At 41.7% G+C, this 17,277-nt stretch overlaps 2 protein-coding genes and 2 non-coding genes across 13 annotated transcripts in view; 1 reads left to right on the top strand and 3 right to left on the bottom strand.

Annotated features, from left to right (window-relative positions):
• Window positions 1-1,983: 1,983 nt before the first annotated feature.
• On the bottom strand, window positions 1,984-5,954 carry RPL27A (ribosomal protein L27a). The gene is made up of 5 exons (XM_073347504.1): window positions 5,873-5,954; window positions 5,459-5,522; window positions 5,183-5,258; window positions 4,002-4,176; window positions 1,984-2,156 (listed from the first exon to the last, which is right to left on the bottom strand). Exons 1-5 carry the CDS (start codon window positions 5,873-5,875, stop codon window positions 2,028-2,030), a joined length of 447 nt encoding a protein of 148 aa, XP_073203605.1. The 5' UTR covers window positions 5,876-5,954; the 3' UTR covers window positions 1,984-2,027.
• On the bottom strand, window positions 2,882-3,013 carry LOC140913955 (small nucleolar RNA SNORA3/SNORA45 family). Its single transcript, XR_012159716.1, has one exon. It is a non-coding gene; the product is annotated as a small nucleolar RNA SNORA3/SNORA45 family (small nucleolar RNA).
• On the bottom strand, window positions 4,652-4,783 carry LOC140913952 (small nucleolar RNA SNORA3/SNORA45 family). Its single transcript, XR_012159715.1, has one exon. It is a non-coding gene; the product is annotated as a small nucleolar RNA SNORA3/SNORA45 family (small nucleolar RNA).
• A 1,167-nt stretch (window positions 5,955-7,121) lies between the features above and the next one.
• Window positions 7,122-17,277, top strand: part of TRIM66 (tripartite motif containing 66) — an 87,384-nt gene continuing 77,228 nt past the window's right edge. Inside the window, exons 1-2 of one of the 10 annotated variants that reach the window (XM_073347482.1) lie at window positions 7,122-9,091; window positions 11,560-11,684. In XM_073347482.1, the coding sequence (XP_073203583.1) occupies window positions 11,612-11,684 (73 nt within the window). In that variant the 5' untranslated portion in view covers window positions 7,122-9,091; window positions 11,560-11,611. Of the gene's footprint in view, window positions 13,767-15,989; window positions 16,044-17,277 lie in introns of all 10 variants that reach the window. The other 9 variants (XM_073347481.1, XM_073347479.1, XM_073347480.1 and 6 more) reach the window with 9 other exon arrangements.

Here is a 17,277-nt window from a genome sequence, read left to right as displayed (position 1 = left end):
CCTGCAGCCAGTTTCACAAGAGTGGCCATTTGACTTAAGGGGATTATGGGATGTTTCCAGAGGCTGATCAGAGGCCACAGCAACCGTTATTCCACTCACTGAAGTGGAGCGCTCTACATGCCTTGCTACTGTGGACAGGTAGTGAGTTAGTGCACCCAGGGCTCCATTATTGCACTGTAACTCACAAGTGTAGCCAAGCCCTTAGCCTTAACAGCACTAACACAGTCAACATTCTGAAAGCTAGCATGTAAATGTATTGCTGTACTAGTGCATTTAGCTCACTGCATTCCTAGGACTTCAGATCTTAAATTTCTTTGTTTCTAACACTTTAAATCACATGGTTTTATTTGTAAAAGTGACTCAAATGGGTAAGCAGTACTATGTACACAAGCAAAGAAGTTTGCTGTCAATACAGAATAGGTTGGGTGTGTTCACAATAGGGTATCAAAAATGCTAAGGAGTGTAGTTCTATGCAGTAATTAAATTGCTGCTTGGATGTGAGCCTGTCAAACTGGACAGTCTCTATGTAAAAGAATAAATGGACACAAATCAGATGTCAAGAATTATAACATTCATAAACCAGTTGGAGAACACTTCAGTCTCTGGTCATGCAATCACAGACATGAAGGTCGCTATCTTACAACAAAAAAACTTCAAATCCAGACTCCAGCAAGAAACTGCTGAATTGGAATTCATTTGCAAATTGGATACTATTAATTTAGGCTTAAATAGAGACTGGGAGTGGCTAAGTCATTATGCAAGGTAGCCTATTTCCCCTTGTTTTTTCCTACCCCCCCCCCCCCGAACATTCTGGTTAAACTTGGATTTAAACTTGGAGAGAGGTCAGTTTGGATGAGCTATTGCCAGCAGGAGAGTGAGTTTGTGTGTGTGTTTGGGGGGGGGGGGGTGAGAGCGCCTGGATTTGTGCTGGAAATGGCCCACCTTGATTACCATGCACAGTTGTAGGGAGTGGTCACTTCAGATGAGCTATTACCAGCAGAAGAGTGAGTTTGTGTGTGTATGGGGGGGGGGGGGTGAGAAAACCTGGATTTGTGCTGGAAATGGCCCACCTTGATTATCATGCACATTGTAGGGAGAGTGGTCACTTTGGATAAGCTATTACCAGCAGGAGAGTGAGTTTGTGTGTGTGGTTTTTGGAGGGGGGTGAGGGAGTGAGAGAACCTGGATTTGTGCAGGAAGTGGCCCACCTTGATTATCATGCACATTGTAGGGAGAGTGGTCACTTTGGATGGGCTATTACCAGCAGGAGAGTGAGTTTGTGTGTGGGGGGGGGGGGGGGGGGGAGGCAGAGGGTGAGAAAACCTGGATTTGTGCTGGAAATGGCCCAAACTTGATGATCACTTTAGATAAGCTATTACCAGCACAACAGTGGGGTGGGAGGAGGTATTGTTTCATGGTCTCTGTGTGTATATAATGTCTTCTGCAGTTTCCACAGTATGCATCCATGGAAGTGAGCTGTAGCTCACAAAAGCTCATGCTCAAATAAATTGGTTAGTCTCTAAGGTGCCACAAGTAGTCCTTTTCTTTTTGCAAATACAGACTAACACGGCTGTTACTCTGAAACCTGCCTTCCCTTTTGTTCACCAGCAGCGTTCTCTAAGAATGACTTCCATCTATCACCCACTTCAGTTCAACCTACAGGACTGTAAAGCTATGTAATTTAGTATTTCAACAAACATTGAGAGAGGCTTCAAAACTGCTTTCCCAAATGAAAGAGGGGCTCAGTATTCAAAAGAGGTTACATCTGAAAAAAGGCTTAAAAGTAAATTCACTATGGCATTACTTTGACTTGAAGTTTATTTTAGCAGTTAAATAAGAAATTGCTGACACTCATAAGAAACACCCAATATATAATGACAAGCAAAGGAACTGTGGTCTCAGTAATATTCACATAAGCCAACATCTAACCTTCCCCCAAAATATCATGATTAAGTTTTGAAATAACTTGAAAAAACAACTTCAGACATTTGATAAAGTCTTTATTCAAACTCGATTTAAAAAATCCTTTATGCCACAAGCACACAGGCTCCACCAACTTCTTTGATCTTCTCTTCCGCTTTCCTACTGAAGAATTTTGCTTTCACAATTACAGGCTGTTTGGGCAGCTTCCCCTTGCCCAGGACTTTGTAATAACCCTAGAAAGATACAAGAGAAATCGGCATAAATAATATTCATAAAGAACTATAATACTCTGCATCCACAATCTTTAACAATTGGAGAAATGCAAACTAAACAAATGTTTAAATTTGCATTTTCTTCATTTAAATTGGGTTATGATTGATGTTTGCACTTCAGTAGTTTTTGCATGGTGTGAATTTATCATCAAATACTCTTAAAACCTAAAAATTACATCAGCTAAGAGCTGTACAGTTTTGCCAAGAATTTTAATTGTCTGAGTTTTACAAACATCTGTAGATAATGAAACTCTACAGTCCATGAAGAAAGTTATTTACATATCAGATTCTTCACATTTAATGGCTTTTTTTGTTAACCAACACAACCAGCTCAAGATAGGATTGTTGAAAACCATGCCAAAATTCTAACATTTCATGATACACAATAAAGCCCAGCTTATCTCTTGGCTATTGGAGAGCTTATAATTATTCAGCTCCCCCCCAACCCCAAAATAGATATCAGTAGGGCTAGCTGCCTCCTTTGGATGTTGGAAAAAGAGTCTAGGAAACAAAAGCAGCAACTGCTTGACTAGTTAAGATCTTCCAACAGCTAGTTGGTTCTATTAAAGATGACACCTCTTCTAGATCTCACAGGAGTCCTTAAATTGGTGGTAAGAGTTCCCCCACAGGGCTTTGTTTTGACCTACTCTAACCAGGCTGGCTAAAAGTATCAGTTTTAATTAAAACAATGTTACTGATCAGGTGACTGACTGAGGCATGAGACACCACAGGCAGTGAATATAGATCAGTAGTCTTTCTCCGAGAACTATAGCACACCAAGACAATGAGAAGTGCCAGGATGTGACTCTAGCCTCGATGTGGGGAGGCTAACGCACATTACATTGGAAAATTACATGCACTAAAAGCTCTAAGGCCATGTCTACACTACCACTTATGCCAACAAAACTTATATTGCTCAGAGGTGTGGGGGGAAAAAAAACAAACATTGTTACACTGACATCCTCCAGTGTTCTCCTAAAACAGATGTATGCAACTGCTCAGAGCAGTTATAGGTAAGGCTGCATGTCTGTCATGGATTCCATGACTGTCGTAGCAGCTGGTGTTAGCTTAGAGGCTTACTGGCTTGGGCCCTGGACCTGCAGCAGCAGTTTGGGTGTAGGAGGGGGCTCAGGGTCAGCCCTTACCTAGGCATGGGGCTCCCAGCTCCCACTGGCATTTCCCTGTAGCTCCTAGGTGGAAGGGCAAGTGGGGCCCCCACCAATCCCACTGGCTGCAGAGTCAGCACTTGAAGTACACAGAGCCCCCCTGGCTGCCCCTCCGTCCAGAAGCCCTGGGAACATGCCAGTCAGAGCCAGGTAGGGAGCCTGCCAGCACCGCCCCCAGCGGGGGGCCAGGCTACTGCCACATGCCTCCCCAGTTTTAATGAGAGGTATATAATAAAAGTCATAGACAGGTAATGGGCCATGAATTTTTGTTTACTGCTTGAGACCTGTCCATGTATTTTACTAAAAATACCCGTGACTAAAACGTAGCTTTAATTATATGTACGCAAGGGGAGAGACAGACTCCAGTAAGACTGAGTTTAATGTGGAGAATACTGATTACATACATCACAGAACCTAGTTTAAAGTATTTTTCTTAACTCTGAACATTAAATACTAGGGGAAAACAATTTTAAATTTGTTTTAAAAAATGTTAAAGTCAAGCCAAATAAAGATGAAAAATGCAGTGGCACATATTTAAGCATAATTAGTTTAATACAGTAGATCAGTGAACAAGACCCTAGGCAAAAAAATAAATGCAACCAATTCCAATGTGAATGTATGCTAAATCAAGCACACTTACCGAGCGTACAACATCAATGACCGGGGCTAATCCAGCCTGATTTTTTGCATAGTTCAGTCTTGTCTGTTCACTAACAAGTGTCCACAGTTTATCCAGATTAACAGTTGGGCAGAAGTTCTGGTTCTTCTTCAAGTGGTAGTGTCTCATACCAACTTTCCCAAAATAACCAGGATGACTAGAAAGAAAAAGCAATATAGACATTCTGTTTGGTTTAAATTGGAACTATTGGCTTTTCAAGAATGTTACATGCTTAAACAAAGTATTTTTTTTCAAGCAGCTGAAGTTTTAGTATTTGGATTTTTTAAATCTGGACTCATGTATAAGACTACATGTGAATAAAATGTCTGTGTACATTTCATAACTAGTATCTTCAATACACACATTAATATCAACTAATTTGTCCCTGGTTCTTCTTGCTAATTTATCAAATAAGCAAAACCTATGACAGAAAAGGAAAATAAGTAGAGAAATACTGTACTGAAGTGTTATTTGCTGATTTAATCAACTGTTCTTATATTTCAGTGATGATCACATTTTCTGAATCTACAAATAAAATTTAGTATTTTTGTAAGCAGAAATCACAACTTGTGATTAGTTTTGGTTCAGCCTGCAATCTCCGACCACCCAAAACTTTGGAATGGACGTCTCGGCCTTGTTACTAACCTGGTGACTGACTGAACTACTAATAGGGACAGTCAGTGAATAAAGGTTAGTAATTATTCTCCGAGTACTCTAGCACACCATGACAACAAGCAGTGTCTAGATGTGACTCTAGTCTCAGCCATCTTTAAATACATATCTCTTGTCCCATGAAGGTTAATAAAATCAGGATAATGTTACATTTTTGATCTGTATGGTTACCATGTATTAACATTGCATTGGCTCAGATCTGAACAGACTAGTGTCCCAACCTTCTGTTACCTAAGTTCTAAAAAACCCAACACCTTAACAGTTTTGAATAATTACCACATTCTGATCTCACCAACATTGTCAGTCACACTAATTTGTGTAAAGAAGAACGTCATGCACAAAAGAGGACTACAAAGTGCTGCCTTGTTACAAAGTCTGTCCGTTTACATGAATGGTTCAAAATGCCCACTGTGGAAGCTAGTTCGCCACGTGACATCTCAACACGACTAGGAGACAGAAGAAGGACGAGGCATGGTTTTTAGGTGCCTTACTATTTGTCAAAGTTAATCCTGTGGTGGTGATTGCCCCCAGCATTGCCGCGGCCACCGGGATGCTTCCTGTGCTTGCCTGGAAGGAGAGAGAAGAAGAAATCGTGATGCCAGAAATGCTGTACGTCGCTCAAGCCCCCGAGACCGTCGACGGCCCAGCAGGCACCGTGCGAGCGGGGCTGCAGCCTGTCGCTGCACGGGGGGCGGGGGGACACGTCCCCGGGTCCCGCGGGGGAACAAGGGACGCAAAGCCGATGCGTGGCCGCGCTCCGCACTCACCGATGCGGCCATGGCCGTGGCTGACGTGTCCCCTCAGCTTCCTGGTCTTCCTCAGTCTGGAGGGCTGCAGAGAGCAGAGCGCGTTACCGAGCGGCCGGGCCGGACAGCGGGCCCCGCTTCCCCCCCGCCTGCCCGGGCCCCCTCGGGTCTGGGACGAAGCTCCCCGGCCTCCTGGCGACACGGAGGAGCCGGGCGAGGCTCCAGGCCGCCCCCTGCGCGCTCCCCGCCCCGCCGGCCCGGCCCGGCCCGCTCCCCCGGGAAAGTGGTGGCGGGGCGGCGCGGGCACCGGCGGGCCCGGCCGCGAGCACGCGGAGCCCCCTCTCTAGAGCGCGGGGAGCCGCGCGCGCCGGGCTCCCCCCTCCCGGCGGCTCCCCTCGGCCCTGCCCAGCCACGCGGCCGCAGCCACCAGCTCACCATGCTGGCGGCCTCGAGTGAAAGAAAGAAGAGGGGCCGACGTCTCGCGAGAAGAGCGAAGGGGCCGGAGGAGGAGACAGAAATGAAGGGACGGGAGCGGCGTCTCTCGCGAGATCTCAAGCCGCCTATTTCCGGTAGCGGGAGAGGGGAGGGGCCGAGCGGGGCTGGGTTAGTGAGGGGGTGGTCAGCGCCGCGGGGTCGAGCCCCGCGTCTCTCCCGCCTAGGCAGGGTCGGGCCATGCGGGATCTCACCCACCCCCAGGTCTTCCCCGCGCGCTCCAAGTCCCCGGGGGGGGGGGGGTCTCGCGTGCTCTGGGCAGGGGTTTGTGAGCCCGGGCTGCTCCCCGTTCCGGCTCGGGCAGAGTCCTCTGCGGTTCCTGGCCTCCTCAGCCGAGTCTCCTGGCGTTATCACCCGCCTGCTGAGGCTTGATGTTCTCCCGGAAGCCCCAGCTCCGGGAGTCACGGGGCTAGGGAACATTCGGCTTGTACTTTGCGAGTCAAGTAGCGTGGTGGCCCTCCTTGTGCGACAAGCTTGAAACCATGGACCCTAAAGGCTGGAAGGCAACGGAGAACACCCCGTCTTTTGTATTTTATTTTAAAAAAAAAATCATGTTTTTAAGGCAAATGATTTGGTGGGCGTGTGGTTGGAAATACTGTTCCTGTTGCACCCCAAGAGCTTGCGTGGCGGATGCTGTGGGTTTGTGCTTAGAGCACAGGATATGGATTCAAGGCTTCTAGAGTCTGTTCCTGGCCCTGTGACACATTTACTGTGTTACCTTACCCGAGCCGCTTAACCCCTATGTTCCTCAGCTTTCCCATAGATTCAGTGGAGATGCTGTTTACCTTGCCTGGGTGGTGTGAATCTTCCTTAATGTTTTAAAAGGCTTTTAAAGTATTCAAAGGTAGGGTTATCATAGGTCCATATTTTCCCGGACATGTCCAGCTTTTTGGTTCTTAATCGTCATCCAAGAGGAATTTTTAAATATCTAAAAACACCTGGGATTTTGCCATTATTATTTTTCCCCAAAGAAGAGTTGATCATTCAAGAAAGAGAGTGAATGTTGATCACTCAAGAGATTGCCTGCTTTTTCCCCCTAGCTCCTAGGCTTGTGCCGCAAAACAGCTGTTTCACATGGGGGGGAGGGGGGGAATGTGGCATGCTCAGGGGAGGAGGTGGGGCTGGGGCAGGGATTTGGGGAAGGGGTCCAATGGGGGTGGGGAAGGGGTGGAGTTGGGGTAGGGCTGGGGGGCGTGGGCAAATACACACACCCCCCTGTGGAGTGTCCCCTTTTTTTTGAATGTTCAGCTGTGGTAACCCTATTCAAAGGGAGCTTGCTATACATGTGCAGAGTAGTCATTTCTTTCTTTATAAAATAAATATCCTCCGAAAATGAGACCCTCTGGGTATTGTCTATATGGTAGTGAGCCTTCCAGTCCCCTAGAGAGACTTGTGAAAGTAGGGTTCAAGCTAGTGCACTAAAAATTAGCAGTGTGGATTTTGCATTTCAAGTGGCAGTTCAGGCTCTCCAGCGTGCCAAACCCCCTGGGTCTAAGTTCAGGTGGCTAGCTTGAGTTTTCACTGGAGCCACAGCATCCACACTGCCATATTTTAGCTGAAGCCCTCTTAGAGCAATTCTGTCTACCTGGGCTGTGACGCTTCCTCCCAGCTGCAGTTTAGACATAGCCTATGTGGCCATGTGTTAGCCCAGAATAAATGTTCATGGTTGAGTTGTAAGCTCATGCAAATAGAGTAACAGTAAAAATATTTACCGTTCTTTGGCTGTTCCAAAATCTTCAGACTTGCTATAAACCTAGTTTAAAATGGCTTGGGCTCACTGGTAAACGATTATTGTTTTTACCGCATAATTTTGGTTTAAAACAAGTGTTTTAACTATTTATACTTTAGTGAAAACATTGCCTGTTAATTACAACTAATATTTTTGTTTATAAATGGATTTTTTTTACAGTTGCCTCCAAAGTTTTCCATTAAATATGGTAGTGTCCTTTAATACTTGCTACTTAGTACAAATAAAAGTGCGGAGAATGACATAGGAGAAACTGTTACTAAAATATGTCTGCATATTTTTTTTTAAATGTTGAGGTCCTGTTTGTAAATGTTTAGGAGCAATTGTGAACCTGAGTGGTTTTGTCCTTTACAGTCTTGTACTATACATTTGCTGAGGTATCTAGTAACCTATTTGCAGCAGCTGATCATAGTTCGTAATAAAGCTAGTTTTTTACCTTTCCGTTTACAAATTGCACAGATGTAGAGTTGCTGCACGCTTATGACCTAAATAAGAAAAGTGAGTGAAATGGGAGTGGAGGGAACAAGCTCATAATCTGTGAACCTCACACAGCTCCCATTAGGTTGTGATTTACAACTGCAGTTTTCTTAAGACCGCTGAATCTGACCCTTTCTACTGACAGTGTTTTAGAATTTAATTTCATAATTTCTTTTTTCTCCATAGTGCAGGATAGTTCTAGTGTGTCACATCAGGTGCATTATGTTTCTTTAGTTTCTTTGGAAGTATCAGGTACTAGCCTTTGCTGAAGAAAGGTTACCACCAAGCTAAATAGAATTTACTAGATACTCAGTGGTCATCTTTACAATTTGATATGATTCCCAGGAAGGACATCTGATGATATTTAAGAGACTTCCAACGAAGGATTTTCCCATTAATAGGTTCTGCACAAATAGAGAGCAAGAATGAAGGAGCTAATTAAAATGAAGACTTACTTAACTTTTTGATTTTAAATGTTTTGCTTGTTTTCCCTCTTGTTCTTTACTTTGCATCCATGTTTTATAAATATGAAAAGGTATTTTTGTTTGGTGGTATTCAACCACCTTGCCAACCCAAATAACTGTCAATGTATCAATTATAAAATAAACACATATGGTAAGATAAATATTATAATGTTGTAAAAGCCTTGTGGAATCCTCACAACAAACACCCCCTTTTAACACCAGGAAGATATCAAAACCACCCTTTGATGGCATCAGCAAGAAATAAAGATGAGGACAGAGAAGAGAGAGAAATTCAGATGACTTATGAAAGTCCCAGCCCTAAGCTACAAAGATGCTCAAATTATGGTACCATTTGCCTTCTGCTTTCCTCTTCTATGAAACATATTTACACCTTCCTGGAAATCCTAATTCTGTGATGTATTGAGTCCTTCAACTGAAACCAGGGTGTACTGATGGCTCTCAGTACTTCATAAGGTGGGTTTGTACTGTTGCTCCATGGCCTTGGTTCTGGAAAACGTTTTAGCCATCTCTCTAAAAATTACACTTCCTTAAAAACTCAGCCTCCTATTGTAAAATTAATATATTTGTGTGTTCTAATTCATAATGAAGCAATATGTTAAAGGATTTATGAGGAGCAGAGACTTATAGACTAAAGCCAGAAGGAGCCATCATAGAATCGTGGGATGGGAAGGGAGCTTGAGAGGTGTTCTAGTCCAGTCCCCAGCATGATCATGATCACCTAGTCTGGCCTCCTGCTTGTTGCAGGCTACAGAACCTCACCCACCTATTCTTGTAGTAGGTCTGTAACCTCTTGCTGAGTTACTGAAGTCATCAGGTCTTGATTTAGAGACTGCAAGTTGCAGTGAATCCATTGTTTATGCTAGTTCAAACCAGCAAGTGACCTGTGCGTCGTGCTGCAGAGGAATGCAAAAATCCCCCAGGGTCTCTGTCATTCTGATCTGGGGGAAAATTCTTTGCAGTCCCCAAATATGACGATTAGTTAGACCCTGAGCATGTAGGCAAGCCGCACCAGCCAGACACTTGGGAAAGAATATATTAACTCATCGCTCTCTCCCTATAGTGTCCCATGTCTGGCCATTGGAGATTTCTATTACATTTCTATTACTCCTGTTTTCAAGGTCATCTAAATATTCTTGTATGATATTCTGGTCCTTATCTGTATTGGCAATACCTCCTAACTTTGTGTCATCCACAAATGGTATTCGTGAACAGCCACTTTTTGAGCCAATATCATTAATGAAAATGTGAAATAAGATTGGTCACAAGATGGATCCTGGAGGAGTTCTGCTAGTAACCTTCCTCCAGCCTGACAGTTCACCTTTCAGCATGATTCATCGTAGTTTCCCCTATCACCAGTTTTTTTTATCCATCTCTTGATTCTCATATTAATCCCCATCTTCTCCAATTTAACTAATTTCCATGTGGAATGGTACCAAATGTCATACTGAAATCCAGGTATATTCCATCTACTGCAATTCCTTTGTCTAGAAAATTGGTTATCTTCTCAAGGAAGATCACGTTGGTCTGGCATGATCTACCTTTTGTAATACCATGTTGTATTTTATCTTTAATGTCCTTAACTACTTTCTCTTTCAAAATTTGTTCTAAGACCTTGCATTCTATTGAGGTCAAACTAACGGGCCTGTAGTTTCCCAGATCACCTTTTTTCCCCTTTCTAAAGTATAAGTACATACTGTTGGAGACTGAAGAAGACCACTTTGAACATTTACCTCTGGAGGATGGATCATGAAGATGTATCAAATAAAGTGAGTTCATATATAGATAATCATTATTATCATGTTATCTAATTATACTATTGGTACATTTAATGGAACTTATTTTTAAATGGGCCTTAAAACGGCTTCTAATGTTGAACCTGCAGTCAACTATGGATGCAAATGATAGATTATTGCTGGCTGTGTGATATGCTAGTGCAATCAAGTAGCCAGATAGCCACATATTTTCATTTGCGCCTGCAACTGGTTGTGGTTGCAAAATAAGTGGCAGGTTTTAAAATTTAGTCCAATATGTTTTAAAATTTTAAATAGTAATATTAAAATGTGTTACTCTTAAACTCTTTTTTTTTTTAAATGGACAGATCGTAATTTTTGAGTCATTCAGATTTTGTTATTCCATGATACAAAAAGAGCATGCTTTCCAGCCTTTGCTTTTAGAGAATCCATTTGTTTTGCTTTAAATGTGTGCACATTGTTTATAGTTTGTCTAAATGTTTCTTTATTCATATGCTTGTTTGTCTGGCTCAGACCCTCAGTAAAGTCAAGAGAGATTGCTCAGCATTACTCAGGACCTGAGAAGTTTCTCTAGCTATATCCCACATATTTGAGAGTTGTGTTTGTCCTCAAGTTTACGCACATGCTGGTAATATTATGTAATTTATTGTAAAGGGGGAAAATTTGTTGTTTTCTGAACCCCTCAGATTTAATAAATATCTTTTGGTAAGGGGGCATTAATCTTGTAAAGGGCAGACTAGTAACACTGTATAATTTAAATGAGAAACACATAATGTCTCTCTGTCTCGTTTAAGTGATATGAAAATGTTATATGTGTTCAATGGGTAGGTGTCTTGTGCCTGCAATAAAGCTTTCTCGAGTACTTTCCCCAGATGACCTCTAAAGAACAAAAGCTTGCAGGAAACATCAAAACTGATCATTTCACAATTGCACAATTCCTGTCTTGCTAATGGAAGCTAGAATGGAATTGCAGTCTATGGGAACAGTATGTCATCCTGTTTATTCTGTTGTATAAAGCCACTGCACCAACATTATGGTCTCTCCAGCTGGGTTTGTTAAATAAAAAGGATATGCATTCAGTTCAGCAAATTTCTTGTATTCTGCATTCATTGCTTTTTCCTCTTTTTGAAGTTTATTTTGATGTAATAGGTTATGATTTTATATTTCTAGGAGGCGGAAGTGAGCTACTTTGTGGTGTGGAATGGGAGCCCTTCCGTGAAACATGAAAGCTCTGGCTGATATTGAGTGGCCCAATTCTCTATTCAGCTCTGGTAATCCTGTTGAAGGGGACATGGGTAGGCTGAGAGGACTTCTTTGGCTCAAGTAATAGCCATCCTCTGTTTTCCACTTTGTCCTTTTCCTCTGACTTAAAAAAATACTTCTGAATGGACACCATTTTTTTTGCCCTTGGAATGCAGCAGATTATTCCCAATGGCATGGTTATTTTTAAAGAAACAAAAAAATGTCACTGGAGGAGTCCTAGACCAATTATTGCATGTGAATACTTGGTAAATCCCTGTGGAAGAGCTTGACACAAATAAAATAGAACATCAGGATTTCTATCCATTGGAAAAGCTGGATGAAAGTAAAAAAGGCACACTTTTGAGATGTATCTTGACAACTATTAGATATGTCATCTAGCGCTTTGTGTGGGTGGGGTGAAGTTCTTAGTCAACTTGTCTGAAACAAATGCATCTCTGCATTCTGAACTGTTACGATATTCATAGAATCATAGAATATCAGGGTTGGAAGGAACCTCAGGAGGTCATCTAGTCCAACCCTCTGCTCAAAGCAGGACCAATCCCCAATTTAAATCAATATTATTTAAATATTATATTATTGTGGGAGACAGCTGGATTTGTCTTGGCTCACACACCATGAAGAGAGTGATTACCTAAGTAACGCGTGCTCCCCTGTGCGCAGGGGCCACTTGCACCTGCAGAAGTGGGGTATTCTGCTTCTGCAGCATGCTTCTCTCTCTCTCCTACCCCACAGAAGCCCCTCTGCAATGCTCTATAAAGGGTATGGGTGAAGGGTTCCTGTGGATTCTCCCCTGCCCATACACATGGGAGAAGGCAACATCAATTAATACAGTCCAAACATGTTTGAGCTGTTTCCCTCCTGTGATGTGGAGCTCCTTTATAGGAGAGCTCCAGAGACAGTCCCTGTAGAAAGCATGCTTCCAGGGCCAAGCAGCAAAGTGGAAGCAATGAACAGCAGTGTAGATGTGTCCCTTGCCCTTTGAGGATCTTTCAGGATCTGTGGCCCAATGGGATGAAATATTCAGTTTATTTCAGGGAGTAGGGGAGGGCAGAACTACATTCACCTTTTTCCCCTCTCTATAAAATAACAAGAAGGAAACTCCATGAGCTGTAACTTCCAAAGTTTCCTGCTGCATGTTTGGATTATTTCCATGTTGGAACTGAGACTTCAATTCCAATTTCAGAATCTCGGTTGAGGCGTAAGCCAGCAAGTACACAGTTTTACTTGGAAATCGCAGGCTAAAGTTAGGGAAAACATTGCTTTACTTGTAAAGGGAGCAGATTTGATTTGTAGTCTTTGAGAGGCAGTAAGCATGGAACCCCAAGATGCCATTTGTACGGAGTGTAAGGGGCACATTATTAAATCTTTAGAAGCAAAAACGTTCATAATTACAAGTATCTTTGCATTTCTGTATGCAGCTTTCTAACATGCATTGTTCAAATGGGAATGGGGTTTTAACTGTTTATTCCCTTATTCCCGTTTATTTCTCTTGCTTATTGTAAAACATTGGGAAAAAAGTGTAGAAAAAGTTGGAACATTTTCCACCCGCTTTGAGAACTGCAAGCAGAAAGAGTACAGTGTGTGAGAATTTAGACAGTTAGCATTACTATAAATAGATCCACAGTACAGTATGCCTCAGATTTTATCAAAAGTAGCAAGCACTACGTACTGAGAATGGAATTTTGGTTTGTTTGCCTAAAACCACTCTTTCCAACACGCTAATCTGCAAAGAAAACGTTATTTTCAGTAATGTGGGTGTGCAATTTTCACCTGCAAGGAACTTCCCCTTTCTTCAAAGGGGCTGAATAAATGTTTTTGAGAACGTGCCTCCTGCAGTTGGCTTGTATTTTTCACTTGGGTGGCCGAGCGCTTCATTAAGTAGAAAGTGGTTGTAATGAGTCATTTTGTGACTTTTAGTGTCCTTGATGTCAAACTTTGGACTAGGAAAATGGAGAGCCTAGATCTGTTGAGGAATTGTTTGGTGTGCAAATGGGAACTAAAGAGAAGAGATCCCAGACTGCTGCCTTGTCTTCACTCCTTTTGTAAGGACTGTCTTCCAGATTTGATTCAAGGATACAATTACACTCCCACTGAACGTGAAGTTATGTATGAAGGTAACATTTCATGTACTATTTTGTACTTCTTAGGCACTTTATAATGCAATATTGGAATAGGCCGATTGAGAAGCACTTTTTTACACAATTATTCTTTAAAATATGTTGTAAAGGAATTACTAGGAGACTTAAAATTAGAAATGAGAAAGAGATGGGTGGGGTACCTTCTCCCCTAAATGAACTTTTATTGGGAAAAACAAATCTATTAGAGACAAATTAAATAATTTGGAAAAATGTTTAAACTCACATAATCAGTTTGTTTTTAATTAATTGTTTTAAACAAGTGTCAACATCCTGGATGTTTGTTTTACGAAAAGGTATTGTAAGGTAGCTGCTAGGCTATAACTTCTTTACACAATTCTTTGAATACAATGGAACTTTCTAAGGTAAACAATTTTTCCATAGAAAAATTTAGAATAGATTTTGATATCTCGATCTGGTCCTTCACTTCTATCGAAGGTCATTATAACTAGAATTGCAGTGTATATATTCTGATGCACTTCCATTTTACTGCATCTCAAGTTCATCATAAGTAGATTCCACTATATACTGTAATTATCATACTGACTCAATCAGTTTTTAACTAAACTAAGCTTAGTGCACTTCAGTTGCAAAGCCAAGGATTTTGTGAATCTGGCTCTGTTGAGCATGAAGTTGTGGTTAGAGTTTTTAGTAGTTAATTTAAAAATAAATGCACGGGTGTTTCTGAATTGTAGAACGAGACACACAAACAGATATGGTAATATGCTAAACTAGAACCTAGCTTGTTGAATTCAGTCACTTTTTTACTGAGAAAACACTGATTGTAAGAAAAAAAAATCCTATTAATTTGTAACAGTTCCAGAGCAGTTCTGTTAGAAATTTTTAGGAAGACATAGTCCCTGATGCGAAGAGCTGAGAATCTGAATTGGATAGATAACACAAACCAAAATGGTTCAGATGTGAGAGTGGCTGGAAACAGCACTAGGAAGCAGATCATTGTTGAAAGGCTAAGTGGAAGAAATGTTGGAAGAGGAAAGGGAAGTCACTTAGCACAGAGGAAGAAGGAGGCTATTCATGTGCAGGAAACTGAGTAAAAAATGTAAAAGACTAGAGTAAGAGAATGAACAATCACTTCAAATAAATTACAAAAGGGTACCATTAACTGTCCTCTGGTATTTCTACATACCACGGTGGTATCTAAGCTCTCTGGTGGCTTTTTACTATCAATTCCAGGAGAACTAGGTTCTCTTTTCAATTCAGCCTCTGATATACCAGAGCCTAACTGGATGTATCCTAGTTTGAAAATGTTGGCCTCAACCTCTCTGTGTATCAGTTTCCCCAAATACAGAATGGAGATGATGATGATTCTCGTCATTGTAGAGCCCTTTGTCATCCTTGGTTACATTGGATTTAGCTATGATGAGGATTAATTATATTTTTAAAATATTTTTTTTCATGTATAATGATCATAATTCCTGATCCACTGCCTGTGGAGTGGATCAGGAATTATTAACCCGCAGCACTAGTGGACCTGAACATGCTAATCTAGCACCCCTGAAACAGAGTTTTGCTGAAAGCTGCAATGCGTTGCTTCCCAACTTAGCTTATTATAGATCAGGAGCAATTATGGGTAAGAGCCAGATAGGAGAAATAGCAGAGAAAAGAACCAATCAACAGTGATAACCCAATAAACTTAAGGAAGACACCAGGTGCAAACCTCTAATTAATATCTGAGCAACATGAGCAGCAAAGAAGACACATCTGTGTCTCACTTAAATCCATGGCTGAAAATGCTGGTAAAGGCTTGTCTATACTACAAAATGTTATTGTGTTTTACCAAATGTTACTGTGCTTGAACACATTTGTAGAGAATTAAGTTAGCTATGTGATGCTGACCATGACTGTATTATCAGCATAGACCCAGATAAATCATTGAATCAGTTAGGTGACATGATGCTGAACATGATTTGTTCTAGTATGTCCTGAGCACAAAATTGTTGTCAGCACCAAGTCAGCTAACTCAATTCTTCACAAGTGTTTTCAGACTCGGCAACGATTTATCAACAAGCCCTAAATGCAATCAAATGCAAAGTGAGGGGGAAAATCTATTACATTTCCAAATGAAGGCAATCTAAGATAAATAAAGCCCTTAGTTATAGAGATGTATTTTAATCCCTGTCTTTCAGTACAGTAGTACAAATTATGAGATAGCAGGATTAAGCCGTCTCTTCCCATTTTCAGTTGTCTTTGTGATGCCTCTAGGATTGCTGCAAAGGTGGATTTAAAGTGCACTGGGTAAGTTACTTAATGGCTGTTGAGGTTGCGAAGAAAGTACATGTTAAGCTGCAGCTCAGTGTTCTTGCTCAGGAAGAGGTGTTAGCAAGACATCGGCGGTAACCTGGACACTCTGGGGAAACTGGGAGTACCTTAGACTTGATTTGTGAGAGCTGGTGGTTTAAAAACATGGGAACTTAAGTCAGTGAATTTCATTTGAGGACAGCTCCGACAAGAGGACATAAAAGTCAATGATCTTTGCAGGTTTGGTGACTGAACATTTTATTGGTAATGGGAGGCCTTGGAAATCAGTGGGAGTTAGTGGTTTTACTCATTTACTTTTTCTGTAATTCAGTATATGTTTTCCAATCTTTCTACATGTTAAATAGTAATGGCCACATTCATCCCTTGTGTAGCTCCACAGGATGAATGTGTTTAGTGTTCGGAAAAGTGTTTCATTCAAAGCACAGATTTGGATGGGGGGAAACAGGTGGTATTCCCACAATAAAAAAGCAGGCTCTGACTACAAAGTAAACTCTACATACATGAGAAACCACCCTGTCATAAATATAAAGGGAAGGGTAACCACCTTTCAGTCCACAGTGCTATAAAATCCCTCCTGGCCAGAGGCAAAACCCTTTCACCTCTAAATGGTTAAGAAGCTAAAATAACCTCGCTGGCACCTGACCAAAATGACCAATGAGGAGACAAGGTACTTTCAGAGCTGGAGGGGGTGAACAAAGGGTCTGTCTGTGTGTTATGCTTTTGCCGGGAACAGATCAGGAATGCAGCTCAGAACTCCTGTAAAAAGTTAGTAAGTAATCTAGCTAGAAATGTGTTAGATTTCTTTTGTTTAATGGCTGGTAAAATAGCTGTGCTGAATAGAATGTATATTCCTGCTTTTGTATCTTTTTGTAACTTAAGGTTTTGCCTAGAGGGATTCTCTATGTTTTGAATCTGATTACCCTATAAGGTATTTACCATCCTTATGTTTACAGAGGTGATTCTTTCACTTTTTCTTTAATTAAAATTCTTCTTTTAGGAACTTGATCGCTTTTTCCATTGTTCTTCAGATCCAAGGGTTTGGGTCTGTGTTCACCTATACAAATTGGTGAAGATTTTTATCAAGCCTTCCCCAGGAGAGAAGATGTCTCCAAGTGGGCTCTTTCCCTGTTCTTTGTTTAACACGCTTGGTGGTGGCAGCATAGGGTTCAAGGACAAGGCAAAGTTTGTACCTTGAGGAAGTTGTTAACCT

Source organism: Lepidochelys kempii, chromosome 6 (assembly GCF_965140265.1).
Source record: "Lepidochelys kempii isolate rLepKem1 chromosome 6, rLepKem1.hap2, whole genome shotgun sequence".
Classification (NCBI taxonomy): domain Eukaryota; kingdom Metazoa; phylum Chordata; order Testudines; family Cheloniidae; genus Lepidochelys; species Lepidochelys kempii.
Note: the sequence above shows the minus strand (reverse complement) of the source record. Positions and strands in the feature narration are given on the sequence as shown.

Bases quoted from the DNA above. Each gene is read 5' to 3' on its own strand.
- RPL27A (XM_073347504.1), bottom strand. The intron at 5,259-5,458 runs GTGAGTGCGGAG...CTCTCCTTCCAG, and splicing joins CCACGGCCATGGCCGCATCG to GCAAGCACAGGAAGCATCCC. The intron at 4,177-5,182 runs GTAAGGCACCTA...TTTTCTTTCTAG, and splicing joins AGGATTAACTTTGACAAATA to TCATCCTGGTTATTTTGGGA.